General features: G+C 36.1%; 2 protein-coding genes across 2 annotated transcripts in view; both read right to left on the reverse strand.

Annotated features, from left to right (window-relative positions):
* Nucleotides 1-10,583: 10,583 nt before the first annotated feature.
* Nucleotides 10,584-18,879, reverse strand: part of Smp_171870 (putative sugar transporter) — a gene marked incomplete at its 5' end in the record, with an annotated part of 38,648 nt that continues 30,352 nt past the window's right edge. The window contains 4 exons of the mRNA XM_018788754.1: nt 10,584-10,943; nt 14,137-14,330; nt 17,917-18,072; nt 18,245-18,401. Of these exons, the coding sequence (XP_018654265.1) occupies nt 10,842-10,943; nt 14,137-14,330; nt 17,917-18,072; nt 18,245-18,401 (609 nt within the window). The 3' untranslated portion in view covers nt 10,584-10,841. The remainder of the gene's footprint in view (nt 10,944-14,136; nt 14,331-17,916; nt 18,073-18,244; nt 18,402-18,879) is intronic.
* Nucleotides 13,281-13,517, reverse strand: Smp_189850 (putative sugar transporter; the record flags this gene model as incomplete). The annotated part of the gene is made up of 1 exon (XM_018788755.1): nt 13,281-13,517. One exon carries the CDS (start codon nt 13,515-13,517, stop codon nt 13,281-13,283), a length of 237 nt encoding a protein of 78 aa, XP_018654266.1.

Consider the following 18,879-nt stretch of genomic DNA (forward strand, 5'->3'; position numbering starts at 1 on the left):
AATTCGGCAGAACAGAAAGAGTGAATGCACCTTCGCCGTTGCAAACGATTTTGAGCCTTGTCATTGAAGGTCTCTAACCATCGATTGCTATCATCTCGCGAATCCCAACCAGGTAGTCTACACCAACCAACATAGCTCAGTCCACTCGCCAGTGACTTTATGGATTTGTGCCACGGTTTGGTTTGGACACCCTTAGCTTTCTTCCAACCTACTCCTACACCATAAAACATCGCACGTTGGTGGTTGGGCATACGTACCACATATCCCAGCCATCTCAACTAATGAAGTCTCACTACTTCATCAATCGATTCGCCATCCTCACCTAGTACCCGTTTCCTAACGACTGCATTACTTAGCCGGTGGTCCCAGGATATACGAGCAATGCTTCGAAGACACCTGTGATCAAATACTAGTAGCCTACGAATATCCACTACTCTTATCGGCCATGTTTCACTGCCATAACGTAGGACGGAACGAACTGCTGCACAGTAAACCCGTCCTTTTGTTGCTAGACGGATATCTCGCCTACGCCATAAATGACGCAAGTTGACGAAAGCTAGACGAGCCTTCTTTATCCGTGCTGAGATTTCGTCACACACTAGACCACAAATGCTGATGAGACTCCCAAGATAAGTGAAGTAGTCAACACGCTCAACTATTTCACTCCCTATCATTAGTTCAGGTGTCGCTGCAACCCAATCTCGAAGTATAATTTTGCACTTCGAGGGGGAGAATCGCATCCCGAACATGCCTGCATTGTTGCTTATAGTGGTCAGAAGACTGCATATTGTCAGCGTCTTCACCAAATAAAACTATGTCGTCGGCGTATTCTAAGTCAACAAGTGAGTCCCCCGGTAAAAGTTCAACTCCCGGAGATTTAGATAATGAAATTGTTATCTCTAAAAGCATGTCGATGACAAAGTTAAACAAGAATGGCGAAAGTGGACAGCCCCGACGGACACCACTTGAGGTAATCAATTCTGACGACAGTTCGCCATAGGCTCTAACTCGACCAGTTGTGTTCGAGTAGAGAGCCTTTATGAAGTTAATGCGCTTCTTTGGTACTCCTTTCAATGACAAACACTGCCATAGCCATAGAACCTCACGATCAACGGAGTCGAATGCCGCCTTAAGTTCAAGAAATACTACGATTGTGGGACGTCTGAATGTATGTCTATGTTCTAGGACCTGACGTAGAGTGAATATCTGGTCTATACAACCACGTCCAGGTCGGAAATCAGCCTGGTTTTCTCTAGTCTGCTCTTCACGTGCTCTCACTAGAGCATGATCTGAATCTAAACACGTGCTCCAGAGTGAGTGACAGTCTTCTATTGAGCCCCTCCATCGGTGGCTGATAGCGTTATGATCTAATTGGGTCCAACGTTGGGACGAATTCAGGGGTCGCCATGTCAAAAGATGTTTTTCCTTATGCTTAAAGTTAGTATTTGCAAGAAATAGGCGGTTATTTGAGCATAGCTGCAACAGACGGTCGCCAATATCTGTTCTTTTAGCCACGACACCATAAGATCCACCCAGGTGTCTTTCCTAGCCAAGGAGGCCTGTTGTCCTATTTGGCACAATGTTCGGATGTTAAAAGTTCCTACATGTAGTTTAGAGCGTGGTTTCAGGAGACCAGTAATAACGTTCCGTGTACTCGAATCGTTTACCCTAGCGGTGCGAGGTGATAAAAGGACGTGAGAAGGGTTAGTCGTGGAGATAAGAGAGTTACTAGCAGGTGTAGGAAGGATTTGAATGTGCCAACTTGGTCTCGTGTGCAGTTACGAGTATGAGGGGTGATTTCACTTCCCGGCTGCCCACACCGGGGAAGGGTACTTTTTGAGGGACCTGCAAAGGAAGTTTGATAAGTGTTGATCTTAAGGACCTTGGAGCGTGACCGCAGTGCCCAACAGACAACTACTTGAGGCCGGCCACACACGGCCTTTTTGTGGGAGATTTCTGACGTGTTAGCTCCGTTCTTCAAAGGACCTTACCGCCGGAGACGGAAATTCGTGGGATAAGGCGAGGTGTGCATTTTTAGGGTCGACCTCTTCTAATCCCACCCCTCCTTGTGGGAAGGCAGCATCTCTGTTATGCTGGTTGTCTGAAGGAAACACCTTACTGCCGTCACACCTCTGTACAGTCGGCAGTACGACTTCGCCTTGGGACCTCGGGATTGCTGCTTTTAGTCTTATCGAAAGAATACTGAGACGTGTGTAAGAGATTATGGAAAATAAGTGCAAGCAATCTTCTACTTGAGATTAGCAAACGTTAGCTTTTTAACTCTGTCGTTTAGACATTTAGTCCATTTAGCTGTAGTGTTGATTCATTTGTACGCCTGGTCAAGAGATACCGTGAAATAATGTGCCAAACTAAGTAAGTGATTGGCTGGAAAGCTTGATATATTGAGGAAACTACATGCATTATACTAAACGTCAATCGAAATAGAGTAAGCTAATCCTGAGTAATGAAATACACAACTTCTGGTTTCTTGTGTTGTGCTTAGTACTCACATTAGTCCCAGAATACATGAGATATTAAACACATAACCGCTTTGGAAGTCATTCAACATGAAATACTATTAGGAAGATGGCTTGTAACATTACCATGAATTTAAATTCCAAGTGTAGGGACTAATGAAATATGTGACGTAAGTACTTTAAGTGTATTTTATGCTCTAACAGTATCTAGGTGGAGAACAAATCGGTATTAAGTATTTCGTGGATGGTGGATTAATTACCAAACGTCCTTGCTAAGATATCCAAATAAGCTGAACTCCATATAAAATAATTATAATGCACTAATGTAGTGTTTTTACGATACACTACCACATTGTCACGTAGGGTAACTTGATACACGAGTGACAGATCCTAAAGTGGATTTCCGCAAACATACCTCTGACTACAGAAGGATTGTATCGTACATTCACATCATGAAATCTGAGACGGCTGGGGATAAAACTGCTATAAACGCTTACGCTCATCAGCAATATCTACCTCTCCGTATCGCCGCGAATATGAAAAAAGCAGTAAACATCCAGTGAATAGTTTATTATACATAATTTTCATCACAATGTGTAAAGTCTTTAAATCTGATCATAAATTATCGTTATGAGATAGTTAGCTGACGTTCTGCAGGAAAGATGTTTGTATAGATCGAGAATTTGGAATATCCTGTCTATATTACAACTGTGATATTTGAGCATGTGGATAACCTGTGAAATAGTGTTTTAATAGGAGTAATCCATGGAAAGATGCAGTTTGTGAACTAAATTGTTATGACGTCTACCAAAGATGAGGCATATAACAGGAAAATAGAATTGCTGTTGTTAGAATTCCTATCATATAGCTATCAATTTTCGGAGGGACTTTGGTGGTATAACAACCTTCAAGTGTGTGGAGCATCTTGTTGCTGTTCGAACGAATACATTACAAGTTGAACAAAAGCTGCTCCGATCGTCTGAGAAAATCAACAGTCGTGCTGGCATATACGTGTGGTTTCTACTGCTAACTTCTTTATTGCCTAAGTAACTGACTTATTAGCGATTTGAAAAGTTCAATGACTGCAGCACTCATCTGTGAATTTAAAAGTAATTTTCAAATAATTCTAACGTTCACTATGATTTCCTTTACTTAGCTGACTGATGTAATGGATGTACGTCATCTGCATTTGTGAGACTTTCTTCCCTCACCCGTTGAAAATTTTAAAACTCATGTCCAAAATCTGTCAAATTGAAGAGTCATTGGTCAGGCAGTCGCTGTCGAAGAATAACGTCCAGGTCTACAAAAGCCATATTGTAGCTATTTGGTCCAATAGTACTACTAGTAGACATAGGTAGGAAACATCAAAACAATGCAATTTTATTTTGTTACGGAACACAAGACAATAAACAACTGCTGAAGTGATCAATAAGATTATTCTAAAAGTTACCCAACGGTTACAAACGCACGTATACCAGAACCCCAAGGCTGCATATAATCTAGCGTATCACTCCCTGCTGTTTAAATACAGAGTCACCACCTTCACTTCAGCCCTTTAAGGTAGTGTAGACCAATGTGCAGTAATCTTAAACGGGGGATAGCTTTTAACTTATGTCGTTAAATAACATATTTGACATTATAGCTAATGTCAGTTCGTGATAAAAAGCATTAATTAAATTCTAACTCCAAGTTCTCATCCCATATACTAAGTTATAGCCTTCTTTATGACCTTAGTGAGTAGCTGACTTGTCAGAGTCAGAGTCTCCCGAAGGTCGCTCATACATTACAGTCTCACCCAATTTACAATCAAAAAGTGAATAATTTTAGTTTGTACAAGCAACAAGGCCAAAAGAGGGAACTAATTTATATGGCAGTAGTCACAACCAAATTGTCAAGTAAAACAACGGTGATCATGTTTGTGAGAATTACAGAAACTTGCCAGAGACATGAAAAAACTACAATTACAATAGATGGTATTCACCTCACCTAGAATCAAACGACCAACGGATTGTACAGCAAGGGGAGTCATGAGGAAAAACTTCATATTTAAAAGTAAAGCAATAGGTCACATTACAAAAGTGTGTGTGTTCGTGGAGGTATTTTCATTTTCATTTGTACAAACTTTCCAATAATATATTCTCCCATTTTTTAGGTGTTTCGGTAATGGGCAATTTTGCCCAATTTTGTTTAGTGTTGAAATATATGTTCGGTTAAAATAAAAATGTGAATTAGGTATTCACTCTAACGTGAGCTAAAAATCGTACTTTTATTGTTGAACCAGATAGCATGAAGATAACCACCCTTTTGAAATTTTAACGATTGTTCTATAAGTTTGCACCAAATTTTATTTATTAAATATCATAAACAAGTTTGAAGCACATTTTATTTAATAAATAGGTTTTCAATCAGGTGTGTAGTATCGGTTGTTATGTTAAGCCCATATACTTTATTCTAGCTACTGGCCAAGCCAATTCACCCATATATTATGAGTCATATTTTGGTCTTGTTAATTATTCGCTTATTGACCTTGACTATACTTTTATATGAGCGTATATGTGTACCCTTCGTACCCTACTCATCATATGTCTGTCATTCATTTTTGCCTGATTATAAATATTGAGTAATGCTTGCTCATAGCGAGTTGGCTTCCCGGCCATCTCCACTATGCATCGTCTTTGCTTCGTTCGCTTACACTTGCTCATGTGCCCACAGCTTTCTGGTCTGCATCATTCATCAATAAAAATGTAGTTGCCGCTTCCTTTTGCCTTCTGATTTTATACACCGTTAAAATTGGTATAATAAAGGTTATCGAAGTGAGCTATTATTGAAGCACGGCACTACAGGTATTAATGTGGATCGGACGTCATTTATTACAGAAAAGTCTGCGTACACATAATACGAACAGGGTAACCACGTAGAAAACACCCAGTATTCCATTTAATTTATATAACTGACATTTCGCATTGTTTGATTTGTAGGCATTTCTATGGAAACCCGTTCAATTATTTATAAAACTGAATCAACTGGTATATTATCCTTAACGCAATTACTTTCTGGGATTTGCGTAAACAAATCCCACTTTGACACATAATTCCCATTTAAACATTAAAAACACGAAATATTTCCTTGAAAAAGCTTGGACCAGATTGCCAGGCGAAACGTTGGAATTACTTCAAATTCATTCGCTGAGATTTTACAAATATATTATTCCTATTTAATGTCTTACATCAACTCGGCGCTCAAATACTGTGAAACTATTCGCTCTAATTTAGACGAAAGTTCTTATAAATAATAATAATAATAATAATAATAGTAATAACGGTAATCGAAATAATAATTTAAGGCCAAGGTAACGATAAGACGTACTTCTTTCGTACGCGCGGCTCTGGCTTCAACTCATGAATGGCAAGTGCTTCTGCTGTTTTAAGGGGTTGGATACGTTTTTGTTACATAAATGAATGTAACATCAACCTCTATTTAAAATCTTATCTAGGTGTTTTAGTCTCCATCTACATTTATTTTTGACTGGAATTTATATATATATATATATATATATATATATATAATTTGTATAAACTGAATACAAAAGGATGTAGAAAATTGGTCTTCGCAAACCCTTATCATCTTGCAAGTAGATTTTCAGGAGCCCTGGTTAGGGTTAAAGATAAGACTTACAGATAGGGTTAATTTGTGTGCCATGTACAATTTAATTGAGAAGAGTTCAGTATTTAATATGTTTAACGCCGTCATTTTTACACTATGATGGCCAAAAATAATTTAATTATCTTTTTAAACTACCTGAACACTATGAAAATGTATTTTTAATGATCGCATTATATGACTTATGACAGAATGTGTGCTTTTTGAATTTGGTGCAAAAATTCAAAAGCCGTTTCTCAATTCTGAGCTCTCATAATACACCTTTTTTTAAATTATACTTTTTGAAATTTCGCTGTGATTTTAAAAATCAAACAAATATTGTTTTTTTACCTTTCATAAAGTTATACTAAGGTGCTGCACCACATATGACAAGTTCATACAAGAATATACTCTTTTGGACTACATGAGACTAGAATAATCATGTGACTATCAGACTTATAAATTCAATTCTATTGGTTTTCTTGTACCTAGTTATACGGGTAATCTTGAATAACTACTCACGTAATTTTCGACATACTCTAACCTATCTATAAGTCCTTTTTTTGAGATACAGTTGTTACAAGACACAGATCAGATTGTAATGAATGAGAACACAGGTGAGGACAACCAAAAAATTACAAAGTTGCTTGATAAAATACAAAAATCATACTTTGATACTCTATTTGCAAAATGTTCATCAATTGTCTCAAGCTTCATTGATCCTGGACTTCCACACCAATTGCTTTCTATTTCTGTTCTTTTCTCGATCGTCTGTTGTCGGATATTTTATTCCTTACTCACGATATAAACTACTTATGTCGATATAAGTAGCCCACACCACAAGATTACTATACATTCGTTCATTACTATCCAGTTTAGATCAGACCAATGCAATACAATTCCGGGTAACTTCACTCAAATACAATTAGCGCTCATTCTATTGCCAAGATTACTAAAATACTGCTGCAATTACTGAATGGTTCAATCCTGGTGTCATTTTGATATTTTATTTCCGTTCAGTTCCTAATGTTTATTATTAAAACTCGGTCATATTGACTAATATACTTATTCGTCGATTCAACTATTTAAATACATATTCAGTGATATTATGATTCAGGTTTCACTGAATCCATGTGTTATCGGTCACTTAAATTAGCAAACATATACTGTAAGACTTCTTTTGGGAAGAAGCACTAACAGACTGAATTAATTAAAATGACAAACAGTAATGGTGGTTTCGGACATTATTGAGAACAAGAATTTTCCCCAGGCTACAATATATTACTTACAGTTTTTAGATTAAATCAGACATACTAACCGGATGGAAAATTAGGTTTTGATAAGTTTGCAGATAATGGTCTGTGGAGCTAATCAATAACCATAATAGGATGAAATGGCTGTCTAGTGCTTCCAGGTTTTCAATGGTGATCTAACATCAATCGATCCACGATCTCAATCAAAAACTTAATAATCTCCGCAACTTCATACTGATAATAACTATTATGATAAATGACTAATGATCACGCAGACTGAAGTGCAGATTAACAAGAAAAAAAGTAAATAAATTAATAACGGGCTTCAACATGGATTTTTGCCTTTGGTCTGTTGTTGTCAACCAACACCCAGATATTATGTTCATCGTCTTTTGAGATATCTGGAAATCGCTATGACGTATCAATCGTTCTCATCAATATCAAGCTATAGACAATATAAAACTGATTTCAAAGACAGACAAACGGAATTTGAGCTTACCTTTTCATTATTGAGTTAAAAGTATTATTCATACAACGAAATCGACAAAGTCGTTCGAAAATCTGTTACCAATCAATATGTGCTGAAATCTATAGACAACACAGAAGAGTAAGTGCTCGTAAAATGTCACTTTTATTTTTGATACTCTCCACTTATCAGTCTAATTATAATGACCCTATAATAACTTACGGTGCTTCGCTTCAATATGTTTGGTAGCGTACAAAATCATTCTTCGTACACAAGGTAGGTATGGAATGACTCCAATGAAACACTATTGTTTCCTGTATTACTTGGACTGATATTTGTGTAATACTAATGGTATTGAAGACAAATTTGATCACCAACAAGTATTACACAGAAAAACTGAGGATTGGATCATTGATTTATACATCATAGTCACCCTACTGACGTGTTGTGATTAAACCTATTCCAGGAATTGACACATTTTCATAAACTGTATAGTTAAGTAATGGTACTTAGAATGGATAAACCATACAATAAACACTCCTCTTCATATTAACAGGCTTTAACGATACTTAGTATTCGCATGATAAAATACCTGAAACTAGAATCTTACTAATTAATTGTCCTATCAGGTTATTTAACTTCTTAATACGAGATTTTGTATCAATAAGTGCGAAGATTTATGCATCTAGTTTGATTTATAGACCACGCGAGTGTTTAGTAGTATGATTCGTTATTGTAAACTACTGTTTACATTCCAAGACCCATGTAATATTTACATTAGTAATTGTTTGAAACAAATATAGCTATGCGCTACTGAAATGGGTATACAACAAAATAAAAATATCAGTTTTGCTGTGTTCAAGGGAAATGTAGAAATACTTCTCTAAAGATTTCTCAGTTTCGAGTAAATTGATGAGTTTTACCATAAACTAATGTACACGACACGCGAAACGAAATTAGTATTTTGGGAACTAGCTTCAAGAAATATGATATAATTTTCTAGGTTCTATAGTAATCTACACTGGAAACAGTTTGAGCCCATTTCTCGATAGTAAGTGTAAGGAAGATTATACGAAGTTTGTTACAGAAGACCTGCTCAAGTTTCAGTGAATGAAACATTAACTTGTGGCTATGAACCCTAGGTTGTCGGACCTGAGGTAACGCCTGAAATCATAAAATACAACGAAGTAACAGAGCAGATATTACTATGTTCAGCTTTCAGTTACATTAATTATGTGACGGAAAGTCATACTACTTAGCATTTCAAATGAAAATCGAAAGTAACTAATCTCCTCAAAGTTTCTTATATCTGCTAGCAAAACTACGTGAAATACACTCGTATTTCATGACAAAACCGGAAACTAGGTTTGGATAATAGCAATATTTCATAAAAATGATGATTCAAATACACTCTACACCTGAGTTAACAACATCACCAATAACGAACACAGTTTTAGGAATAAGACTCCCCATAAAAAAAGAACACCAGTGACAGGAAAGATAAAGAAGTTAAGTTGAGCTTTACTGAAACAACAAAACACCTTAGCTGCTGTCATGTAAGACAATCAAATTGGATAAGGTTTTAGCCAAGCATTTTTTAATAGTCGCATAATGAAGACTTCCCCAGTAAATCTGTAAACGACTGTTTGTTTCCTAAAAACTTATGCTGCATTCTTGTGGTGTATGATAATTCAAATTGATCTTCGTGAACTAGCAATAAGATACTTAGTTTTACTAGCTGGTTGTCATTTTAAAGACCTTGTTTAGCAGCACAATTGTTGAATAAATATGAATCACTTTTGCAGAATACTTTAGAGTATTCAATCAGCCAAGTGTACACCGTAATAACGTGATCTTTGTCAGAATTATATCATTCTAATTTCTCCAATAGTTGGACAGTATTATAGGTAGAGTTACAAACAAACTAATCCCGTGTATAGGACAAATCAATAATGACGAAGCTAAAAATTACGAAGGTTCGCACTTGTATGTTAGTAAATTAGGTGATTGATTACTAATATACTTTAGTCGATAAGTTAACACCTCCAAGGGTTCCATAAACTAATTACAATGCGATCACATATCGGATATTAGGTACCTGAATAGATTTAGGTAATAATTAACAAGAAAAAGATTGACTGAGAAAATACGTGAGTTGGCTATTCAACCATATTACAAACTTCATCTAAAACGCAACAAAAAACAAATAAACAACTTGTGATCTGTGCCAAACGGAATAATTCGACAGTGACTTAAAGATGTTGGGAATTATAAACTACGACACGTTCATTCTATTACAAGACAATAGACTATAAAATGTTGTTCATTGAATTCTAGTCTATCCGTGTTCAGCGGGAGTTTCGAGTCATTGCTTTGCATATGTGTACTACTCAACAAGTACATAAATACAAATAACCATTAACCCGTAACTTTTAGCTATCTATCATAGTGGGACACTTTTATTCTACATCCAAAGAAATACAAAAGTACACATTATAGTCATAGTATTTATTGATTTCACCCACAGAAGTCCAAAACACAAAGGAAAGGAAAAAAAGAAGAAGGTAGAAGAAAAGATGCAAACAGGACATTACATCTAAAGTTACATAACCATACAAGTGATGATTTATTTTTTATTGTTTTTACATACACATATCACAACGGGCCTGAGGTGCTAAAAAAATGTAACAACGACACATGTAATACAAAAATAGAAGGCAAACATAAAATATTTTAGTTGGTTTCCAACATTGTTTTATTTATTGCATGTCTAATGTTAGCTTTATTCGACCCGACAGTTACAATGTTAGTGTAGCGACAGAATAACGAGAGAAAAAAAGTAATATCTTTTATGTACTCTATTTACCTCGTGAAAACACACAAATCCAAATAAATAAATATTAGTGAGTATTATGATGAAAATATAAGAAAGACAAGTGAATACATATATGTTATAATCCCAAAACAGCGAACATTACAATGACCTTGAGTAATATAAATAATGATTTACTTTGAGATTTCAGATGATGCATTCCTGGTCTTTGGAGAAGCGATGGGTGGTGGATTTCTAGTTGGAATCGAAGAAGTCGATGGCGCATCTACAGAATTCTAAAACGGGAAAGGCAATTGAAAGAAAAGACTGGACTAATGATGAAGAAGTGGAAAAACAAGCAGGTCTAAGGAAAATTAGAATTCAATACTTACTTAAACCTGTTAGATCCTGTTAGCGGAGCGTGGGCAGCCCACCAGCATTCTCAAACGAACTCTGTCCTGGACAATCTTTCCCAGTTGTTTCGAGTTGCTATTCATCCTTTTGATGTCTGCTACCAATTTCCGACCCAGTGTGTTCCTTGGCCTTCGTTTTTTCTTTTTGTCTTTAGAATTCCAAGTTGGCGCTTGCTTCGTGATTCAGTTTGATGATTTCCTTAATGCATGCCCTATCCACTACCGGAGTTTTTTCCCAATTTCCTCTTCAGTTCGAAGCTGGTTTGTCCTTTCCCACAGTAGGCTGTTTCTGATTGTAACCGACCAACGGATCTGAAATATTTTGCCCAGACAGTTGTTTATGAATACTTGTACCATTTTGATGATGGTTGTGGTAGTTCTCCAAGTTCCAACTCCGTACAGTAGAACTGTCTTAACATTCGTATTGAAGATTGTGACTTTGATATTGGTTGACAATTGTTTTGAGTCCCATATGTTCTTCAACTGTAGGAATGCTATCCTTGCTTTGCTAATCGTTGCCTTTACGTCTGCATTTGATCCTCCTTGTTCATCGATAATGTTGTCCAGGTACGTAAAGGTTTCCACCTCTTCTCCCTGTGATTCCCCACAAAGTTTGATCTGGTTGGTGATCGCCATGTTGTATTTCACGATCTTGCTTTCCCCCTTGTGTATGTTCAGGCCTACCAGTGTAGAGGCTGTTGTCACATTGTTTGTTTTGACCTGCATTTGTTCGTGTGTATGGGATTGAAAGGCCAGGTCATATACAAAGTCTAAATCGTATAGTTCATTTCGAGCTGTCCATTGTGTTCTCTGCTTCCCCAAGAGATGAGGAGGTCTTCATAATCCAGTCAACTAGAAGAAAAAGGAGGAGAGTAAGCAGTCTAGTTTGACTCCGGTCCTCACTTGGAATATGTCTGCCAAATGTCCTCTATGCCTGACTTTGTAGTGTAGTCCGTTGTGTTAATTCCGGATGTTTTACGATCTTCACAGGTACGCCATATCGCCAAAGGTTCCATATGGTTCGCCTATCCACACTGTCAAACGCCTTCTCATAGTCAAGGAAGTTGATGTGTAGTGACGAATTTCATTCAACTGATTGCTCAACAGTAATCCATAATATCGCGATTTGATCTGTGAACGACCGATCCTTACGGAATCCGGTCTGTTGATATCAAAGCTGTATGTCTACTGAATCGTTCACCAGGTTCAGCAATACTCTGTTGAAAATGTTTCCTGGTACCGATAGTAGTGTGGTGCCTCTGAAGTTCCCACATATGTTCAGATATCCTTTATTTGTTATCTTTGTTATCAGAATGGTCAGGTCCTTTCTTGATCACCTCTCTGTGATTGATTGCAGCCTCTCGTAAAACCGATCTTTATCATTGTCGTTACTATTAGTGATGGGTGCATAACATTGAAAACACTCATTGTGATTCCCTCCTGCCTTGTTTTGAAAGGTGCTTTGATGATACTGGGTTCGTGAGATTCCCATCCTATAAGTGCATTACGTGCTTCTTTGGAAAGCATCAGTGCAACTCCTTGAGTGTGTGAGTTATTATCTTTTTCGTGACCAGAGTAGAGGAGCATTTCTTCCAAATCTATCCTTTTCTGTACATCTTGGGTCCAATGGGTCTGACTGATTCCGAGCACCTCCAAATTGTATCTCCTCGTTTCTGTAGCTATTTGGTTAGTCCTCCTGGACTCTTACATTGTCCGAACATTCCATGCACCTATATTAATTGTTGCTCTGGTTGTTAGAAGAAGCATTGGCCTCGCGACTTCCGAAGAATATCGGCTTTCACTGTGGGGCGTCATAAATTTTCTGAATGAAGATTCTTCAACTTACATGTCATTTTACATAGTTTAAATCGTTTATTCTGGTTAGCATTTTTCACCAAGGTTGTTTTCTACGGGGTGTGGATGCTGAACTCATGCCAAACCTTCCTCCTTTACGCAGGGTTGTTCGAATTCAGGAAAAAGTTATTCACATACACGTTATGGTAGGCAGTTATATGAAAAGGCAGAAGAATTGTTTACGGTATCTTCACCTAGTGGCCATGAAAACCGTCCTTTAAACTGAATATTTTATTGCAAATATTTAATGGTAGCAGTCAGTCTCATCGAGTAAACAATGTGTACGCATACACACAAATAAACAGTAATTATTATCATACACAAACAGTCTTGGTACATTAATCAACAAATTGATTAGGGTTAAGGTCAAATATAAAACTCTAATTTTCGTAAATGAAGAACTAAGCAATGAAAAATAATATATAAACATACAGGTAGCTGACGCCCTTTTGTTTCTATTGGTAGGAAAAGGGATACAATTGAGACTACCAGGGTTACAGAGGCATATAAAGATAAAGCTCCGATTTCCGATACTTCTGGCATCATTACTTGAGCTACATAAGGTGTGACCATTGCACCCAATCGGGCAATCGAACTGAACATCCCGACAGCTACTGCACGAACAGTTGTAGGATAGACCTAAAAATAAAGATATGGGGTGGGTTCGTATACAATAATGCAGCTTTAATCGATTAAACTCTAAGTATAAACTATTGAAAATCACTTGAAGTATTCAGTCAGTAATAAAAATTCAGTAAAACAATAAATGAAATGTGACGGCAGTGTTATGCGGCTATTTTTTTAATGTCACTTAAAAGGTAAATCGAAAACGAAGCTGTTTGCTCTCACCGAAAGACAATCAAGTTAATGAACAAAATGAAATTGTCTGAATTCAAGAGAATTGTTTAAACCATAAAAATAAATAAAACAAATATTAGATTCGATTATGTTATATTAGCTAATAAAATTATATACCGTAGGAAGAAAATGTGTATATGAATAAAAAAAACGCTAGTACGATTTATAACAATGTTATTATATAAGTGTAAGACGTCGAATCATTATATTCAGCGAAGATGCCTTTGAATTTCTTAGAATTAAAAAAAACATTTATCACATTTGCTAGTTAAAAGTTTCTTTTGTAAGAAATGAGATGGAGTGGTTAGCACAAACTACTTACGAATACAAATAACTTCCAAAATACTTATGTGTAAACACATACCTCTGTTGTGTAAACGTATGCAAGACTAAATAAACCGGCAGACAAAGCGCGCAAAACAAACAATAGAGCCGTTAAGGCTGATTTAGGCATACAAAGATAAAGTAACATAAACAGAACAGCTATAAGTCCATTCCACGTAGCCAAAGTAACCTTTCTTCCAGCTAAGTCGACCATGAGAATCATCAATGGTATACCTGAAAAAAAAACAGACAGGTGACCGAAAGAACCATAAAAAAGGAATTTTACGAAATGAATAGTAGCTGATTTGAAATCACGAAAGGAAGGAAAGACTAAGTAACAAAGAGGTAAAGTACAGTCAAAGCTTTTAAACGATTCTCTTAGGTAAATAACTATTAATTCGATAGTTCACAAGTCGATGATCCACTCACACAATTACTTCACATTTACATGCAACTTTACATAGTAATTGAGAAGTAAAAACAGTCAGGATTACTTTTGTCCCATTTAAGGCTAGTTAGAGTGATATCGGAAGCAAATATCAGGATTAATAACAGGTCTGTGAATGTGAATAAGATAGATAGTATTTCCCTAGTTAGACGATGAGAACGAATAATATAAATCACAGAAGTACTACAAGAAAGTAAAGTCAAGAAAGGAGAAAACGAATATTTAATATTCTTTGGGATTTAAGTTTGATTGTAGGTGTTGCACTAACGTGGAACTAATCGAAATATTAAGATCCTAGCGAATGCGAATGATACTAACAGATCATGGATGACCAAAAAAGGAAGCTAGAGAGGATACTCACATCAGAACATTTGAGAATATTGACAACAGAGATCGAGATATCAAGCAGACGACATAGAGGACAAAGAAACACTCTCAAGGAAAAAAACGAATCAAGATTTCAAAGCCACCCATAGAAGAAACACAAACAACTGTGTGGTCATTCTTGCAAAACAACCTCTGATAAAGAAAGAAGAAAATCTCCGAAAAGCATTTAACTACAATACACGTGACGTTTCAAAAAACTAGAATTCTCCGCCGCATTAGAGTCATCACTCAAAACTGTCGGGATACAGGAAAAAACTCAGTAGGAATTAAGACAAACCATAGTGCCACTAACTCGACAGAAGACAAAACCCAAATGACCGCACAAGAACAGACAGTTTTAAAGAAACTCAGAACTAGAGAAGATATTACCATAGTTCCAGTGCACAAAAACGCGCTACGGTAGTTATGAACAAGGAACAATATATCAGGAAAGCAAAGAACTGCTTGAGGATGAAAGGATATACAAATCAGTGAACAAAAATCCAATCAAAGAGTCCGACAACCAAATGTTAAGGGACTTTAAACAAGTTTGTCAAAGCAGGAGAAATGTCGGAGCAAGATCAAAGGAGGACGGAATCCAGTGGACCAGTACACTCTCGACTCAATGGTGGGCCGAAAATGCACAAGCTAAATACCCACATTACGTCCAATCGTGTCACTCCTCGGAAGACCAACATACAATTTATCAACAGAAATGTCAGGAATGTTGGAACCTTTAATGGATTTATCCAATCACGCGATCAAATCTACCATAAAATTCTTGGATAAGGTTAAGGAGATTCAGATCAACGAACTGACGATATCTGTTATGTCTGGTCTTTGCTAATTGTTATGTCGGAATTGCTTATTACTTATAGTTGTAAAACGAGGAACCACTGTAATTCCCACAACGTGAAGTAAGAACACCAAGACTGGTACAAGTAAAGATTTATTAATCTCAAAACAAGACGACGACCCTAGTCTAAAATACATTCATTCATATATTGATTTTACACTTATTTTGATTAATAATTAGGATGGAATCACATGTATAAGAAATACCCAGAGTTATAACGAACCACATGCTACGTGTCATGCTGAGCGTAGTTAAGGTTAATTTAATACAAAGAATATCATATCTTGAATAAAACACCACACTCGAACTACTGTTATCCTGAATAAAATATCACACTGGGAATTAAAACAAATATTGCTCCGAATAATTAACGCATTGAATTACAAACGGAAATAATGTTGACCAGAAATAACAATGAGCAAAAAGATGTAATTCTTCTTTTTAATCCCGTCATATCAATATCCTTCGATCTGACAGTCTTATTCATCTTGACTGAAACAAGCTTATCAAAAGAAACTCTATCGTCGCTAGAAAAATAATTCAAAATACAAATTATCATTCTTTGACGTATTATTCACCAGAATGGACACAGGAAAACTGGAGACACAAGTTTATCAGAAGCCGACCCACACAAATCAAATTTTCAATTACAGTACCAATAACCCAAGGACTCACAAAATAAACTGTGTACGAGCTTTATTCAAGATGACAAGAACACACTGGAGCACATTTGCAGCACGGAAAAATAAAGAAAAGTATCTAATGTCTATCCTTCAAAAGCATCAAATCCACTCGTCAGTAGAAACGAAGTCATGTATAAAAACCAACAAACAAATCATCCTACCATATATAAAAGACATCAGAAATTACAACGAGATTATTGAAGCCGTTTGGAATAGATGCAACACGCAAACCAGCAAAATCAATTCAATAAATCCCAAGCAAACCAAAGAACGAAATGATAAAAAAAGAGCTGAACATCGTCAAGTTGTGAAAAACACTGCATTCGGCAAATCCAAGGACCTTTTCATCCTCGCCTGCATAAACATTAATTAGGGACCAAACTCCTTGAAACACCTTTGTTTATATCAATGCATGTGAACAACTGCGGACACATATTCGACTGGGGAAATGTTAAAATCTTGGATAGAGAGAATACTAAAAACATCAGAGAATTTTTAGAAGCTTGGCGCCCAGGTCAATTAGCAATCAACAAACACATCGATGCAAATACTTTAATTTTACCTGAAGTTTGGCGCTGATATGTTGTTCGGAAGAACAATGAAAGCTCCACAACTAAACCATCCAGCTCAAAAAAAAACTCCACTTGAATATGAATTTTAGCGATTGACTACCTGACTGACTAGTACATCACATTCTACTCTGATTGTTAATTTGAAAATTGAGGAAATCATATGTATCTAATTACTCACACTACTTTAATATAGCTTTTGGACTTCTTAAACTATTGTCCAAAAAGTTAGATGACAAATGTAACGCAATAAGACAATGGAATAAACTGGTCTGTATTGATCAGCAAGTATAAAAACACTACGTGTATACAAAAATATCTATCGATTTTGTAACAGATTAACTAAATCTACCACCTGTTATACCTTCAGAAATATGTCTTATCTGATATATCTGTATATTGAAAACTGCACTACCGTATATGTATTAGTTCAATATTCGAATCCATAAGACTTAAATATAACATATATACTGATAATGTAAAAAAACAATACAACATATATTTCATATGTACACAAACTTCCCGGAAAACGTATCATTAGGTGACCATCGAATAAAGCAAATAAAATGATTTAGCAAGAGTATGGACAGAGTGTCAACTTAAAATTAGAGGAAAATATGAATCTAGTTGATCTAGTGCATACAATCTAGTGTCCGAAAACATCTAACCAGTAAAACTATCACCCATACTACGTAGACATACATTTAGTGATTTTTGTCATACTATGGTATAAGAATATTCAATATGGTCTTAGAAAAAAGTGGTAATTGCCAGTGGAACCTCAGATAAAATGACGGTGCATTATTTCAAGAAATCTCAAAAAAAGATTATTTATTCGTTGTTCGCCAGATAACATTTTAAAGACTATTTTTTTTACAAAACTAACCCAAAGACTTACTGACAAATTCACCAATTGAAGAGACTAGCATAGCCACATAATCATCCTCAGACAACTCTTTACAACAAAAGTTGACCATTTGGTTCGAAGTTTCCACAAGTGGTGCGACGTTAAAATGGCTCAGGTTACCACGATAATCTGGTGTTAGAACAGGTTCTAATAAGCAAGAAAAAGAACGAAAACCAGATAACTATACTACTGTAGAGTCACTAAAGTCATACACAACGAATTGTTTCTATGCTAATCAAAAACTGTCGTACTATTGAACAAAGAAACAAGCAAAGTCTCTCGAATAAACAGTTACTTGAAGGCAGACAGTTAAACTTACTACCAAAACAAGAGTGCTTGAAGCGAAATATTTCAGCACTTATCAAAACGACGCCATAATAAACAAATGCTGCACTGAACCATATAATTGGCAACATTAATGTAGTCACCAAATAGGTTTTCCCAAACATTCCTTTTATGCTACCTCTATCTCGTATCTATAAAACAGATGAAAAGATAATGATCTTTTTAGTAAGCACAAATAAATGATACATTCTTCATCTGAACAAAAACAACCCTGATAAGAAATGATTACGGAAATGACTAAGACAATTGGAACCCGAATTGGAGGAATACAATTTATTCAACTTGAATTTTTTACGAATTGGGACGACCACTGCAACTATTATTATAAGACTCTATAATCGGAGTTCTTAGGATTTTATCCCGAAATCTATCATACGAACTCCCGCAAATCCTGTATTTCTCACTAAAACCAAAACTCATTTAAATGTAGATAAACTCATTTAGTCTTTATCTGCTTTTTTATTTCTGGTGATCATCATAACGACTAAATCAATATTAGGGAGAATTCAAGTTGTCCCATAAATAGCTTGGTCAAATTCAATTACAACCCTTCGTTCATTACTACTAACACTTCAATCTGCCTTAAAAGAGTATACTGACGCACATCAG

This window comes from Schistosoma mansoni, chromosome W, assembly GCF_000237925.1.
Source record: "Schistosoma mansoni strain Puerto Rico chromosome W, complete genome".
NCBI lineage: Eukaryota > Metazoa > Platyhelminthes > Trematoda > Strigeidida > Schistosomatidae > Schistosoma > Schistosoma mansoni.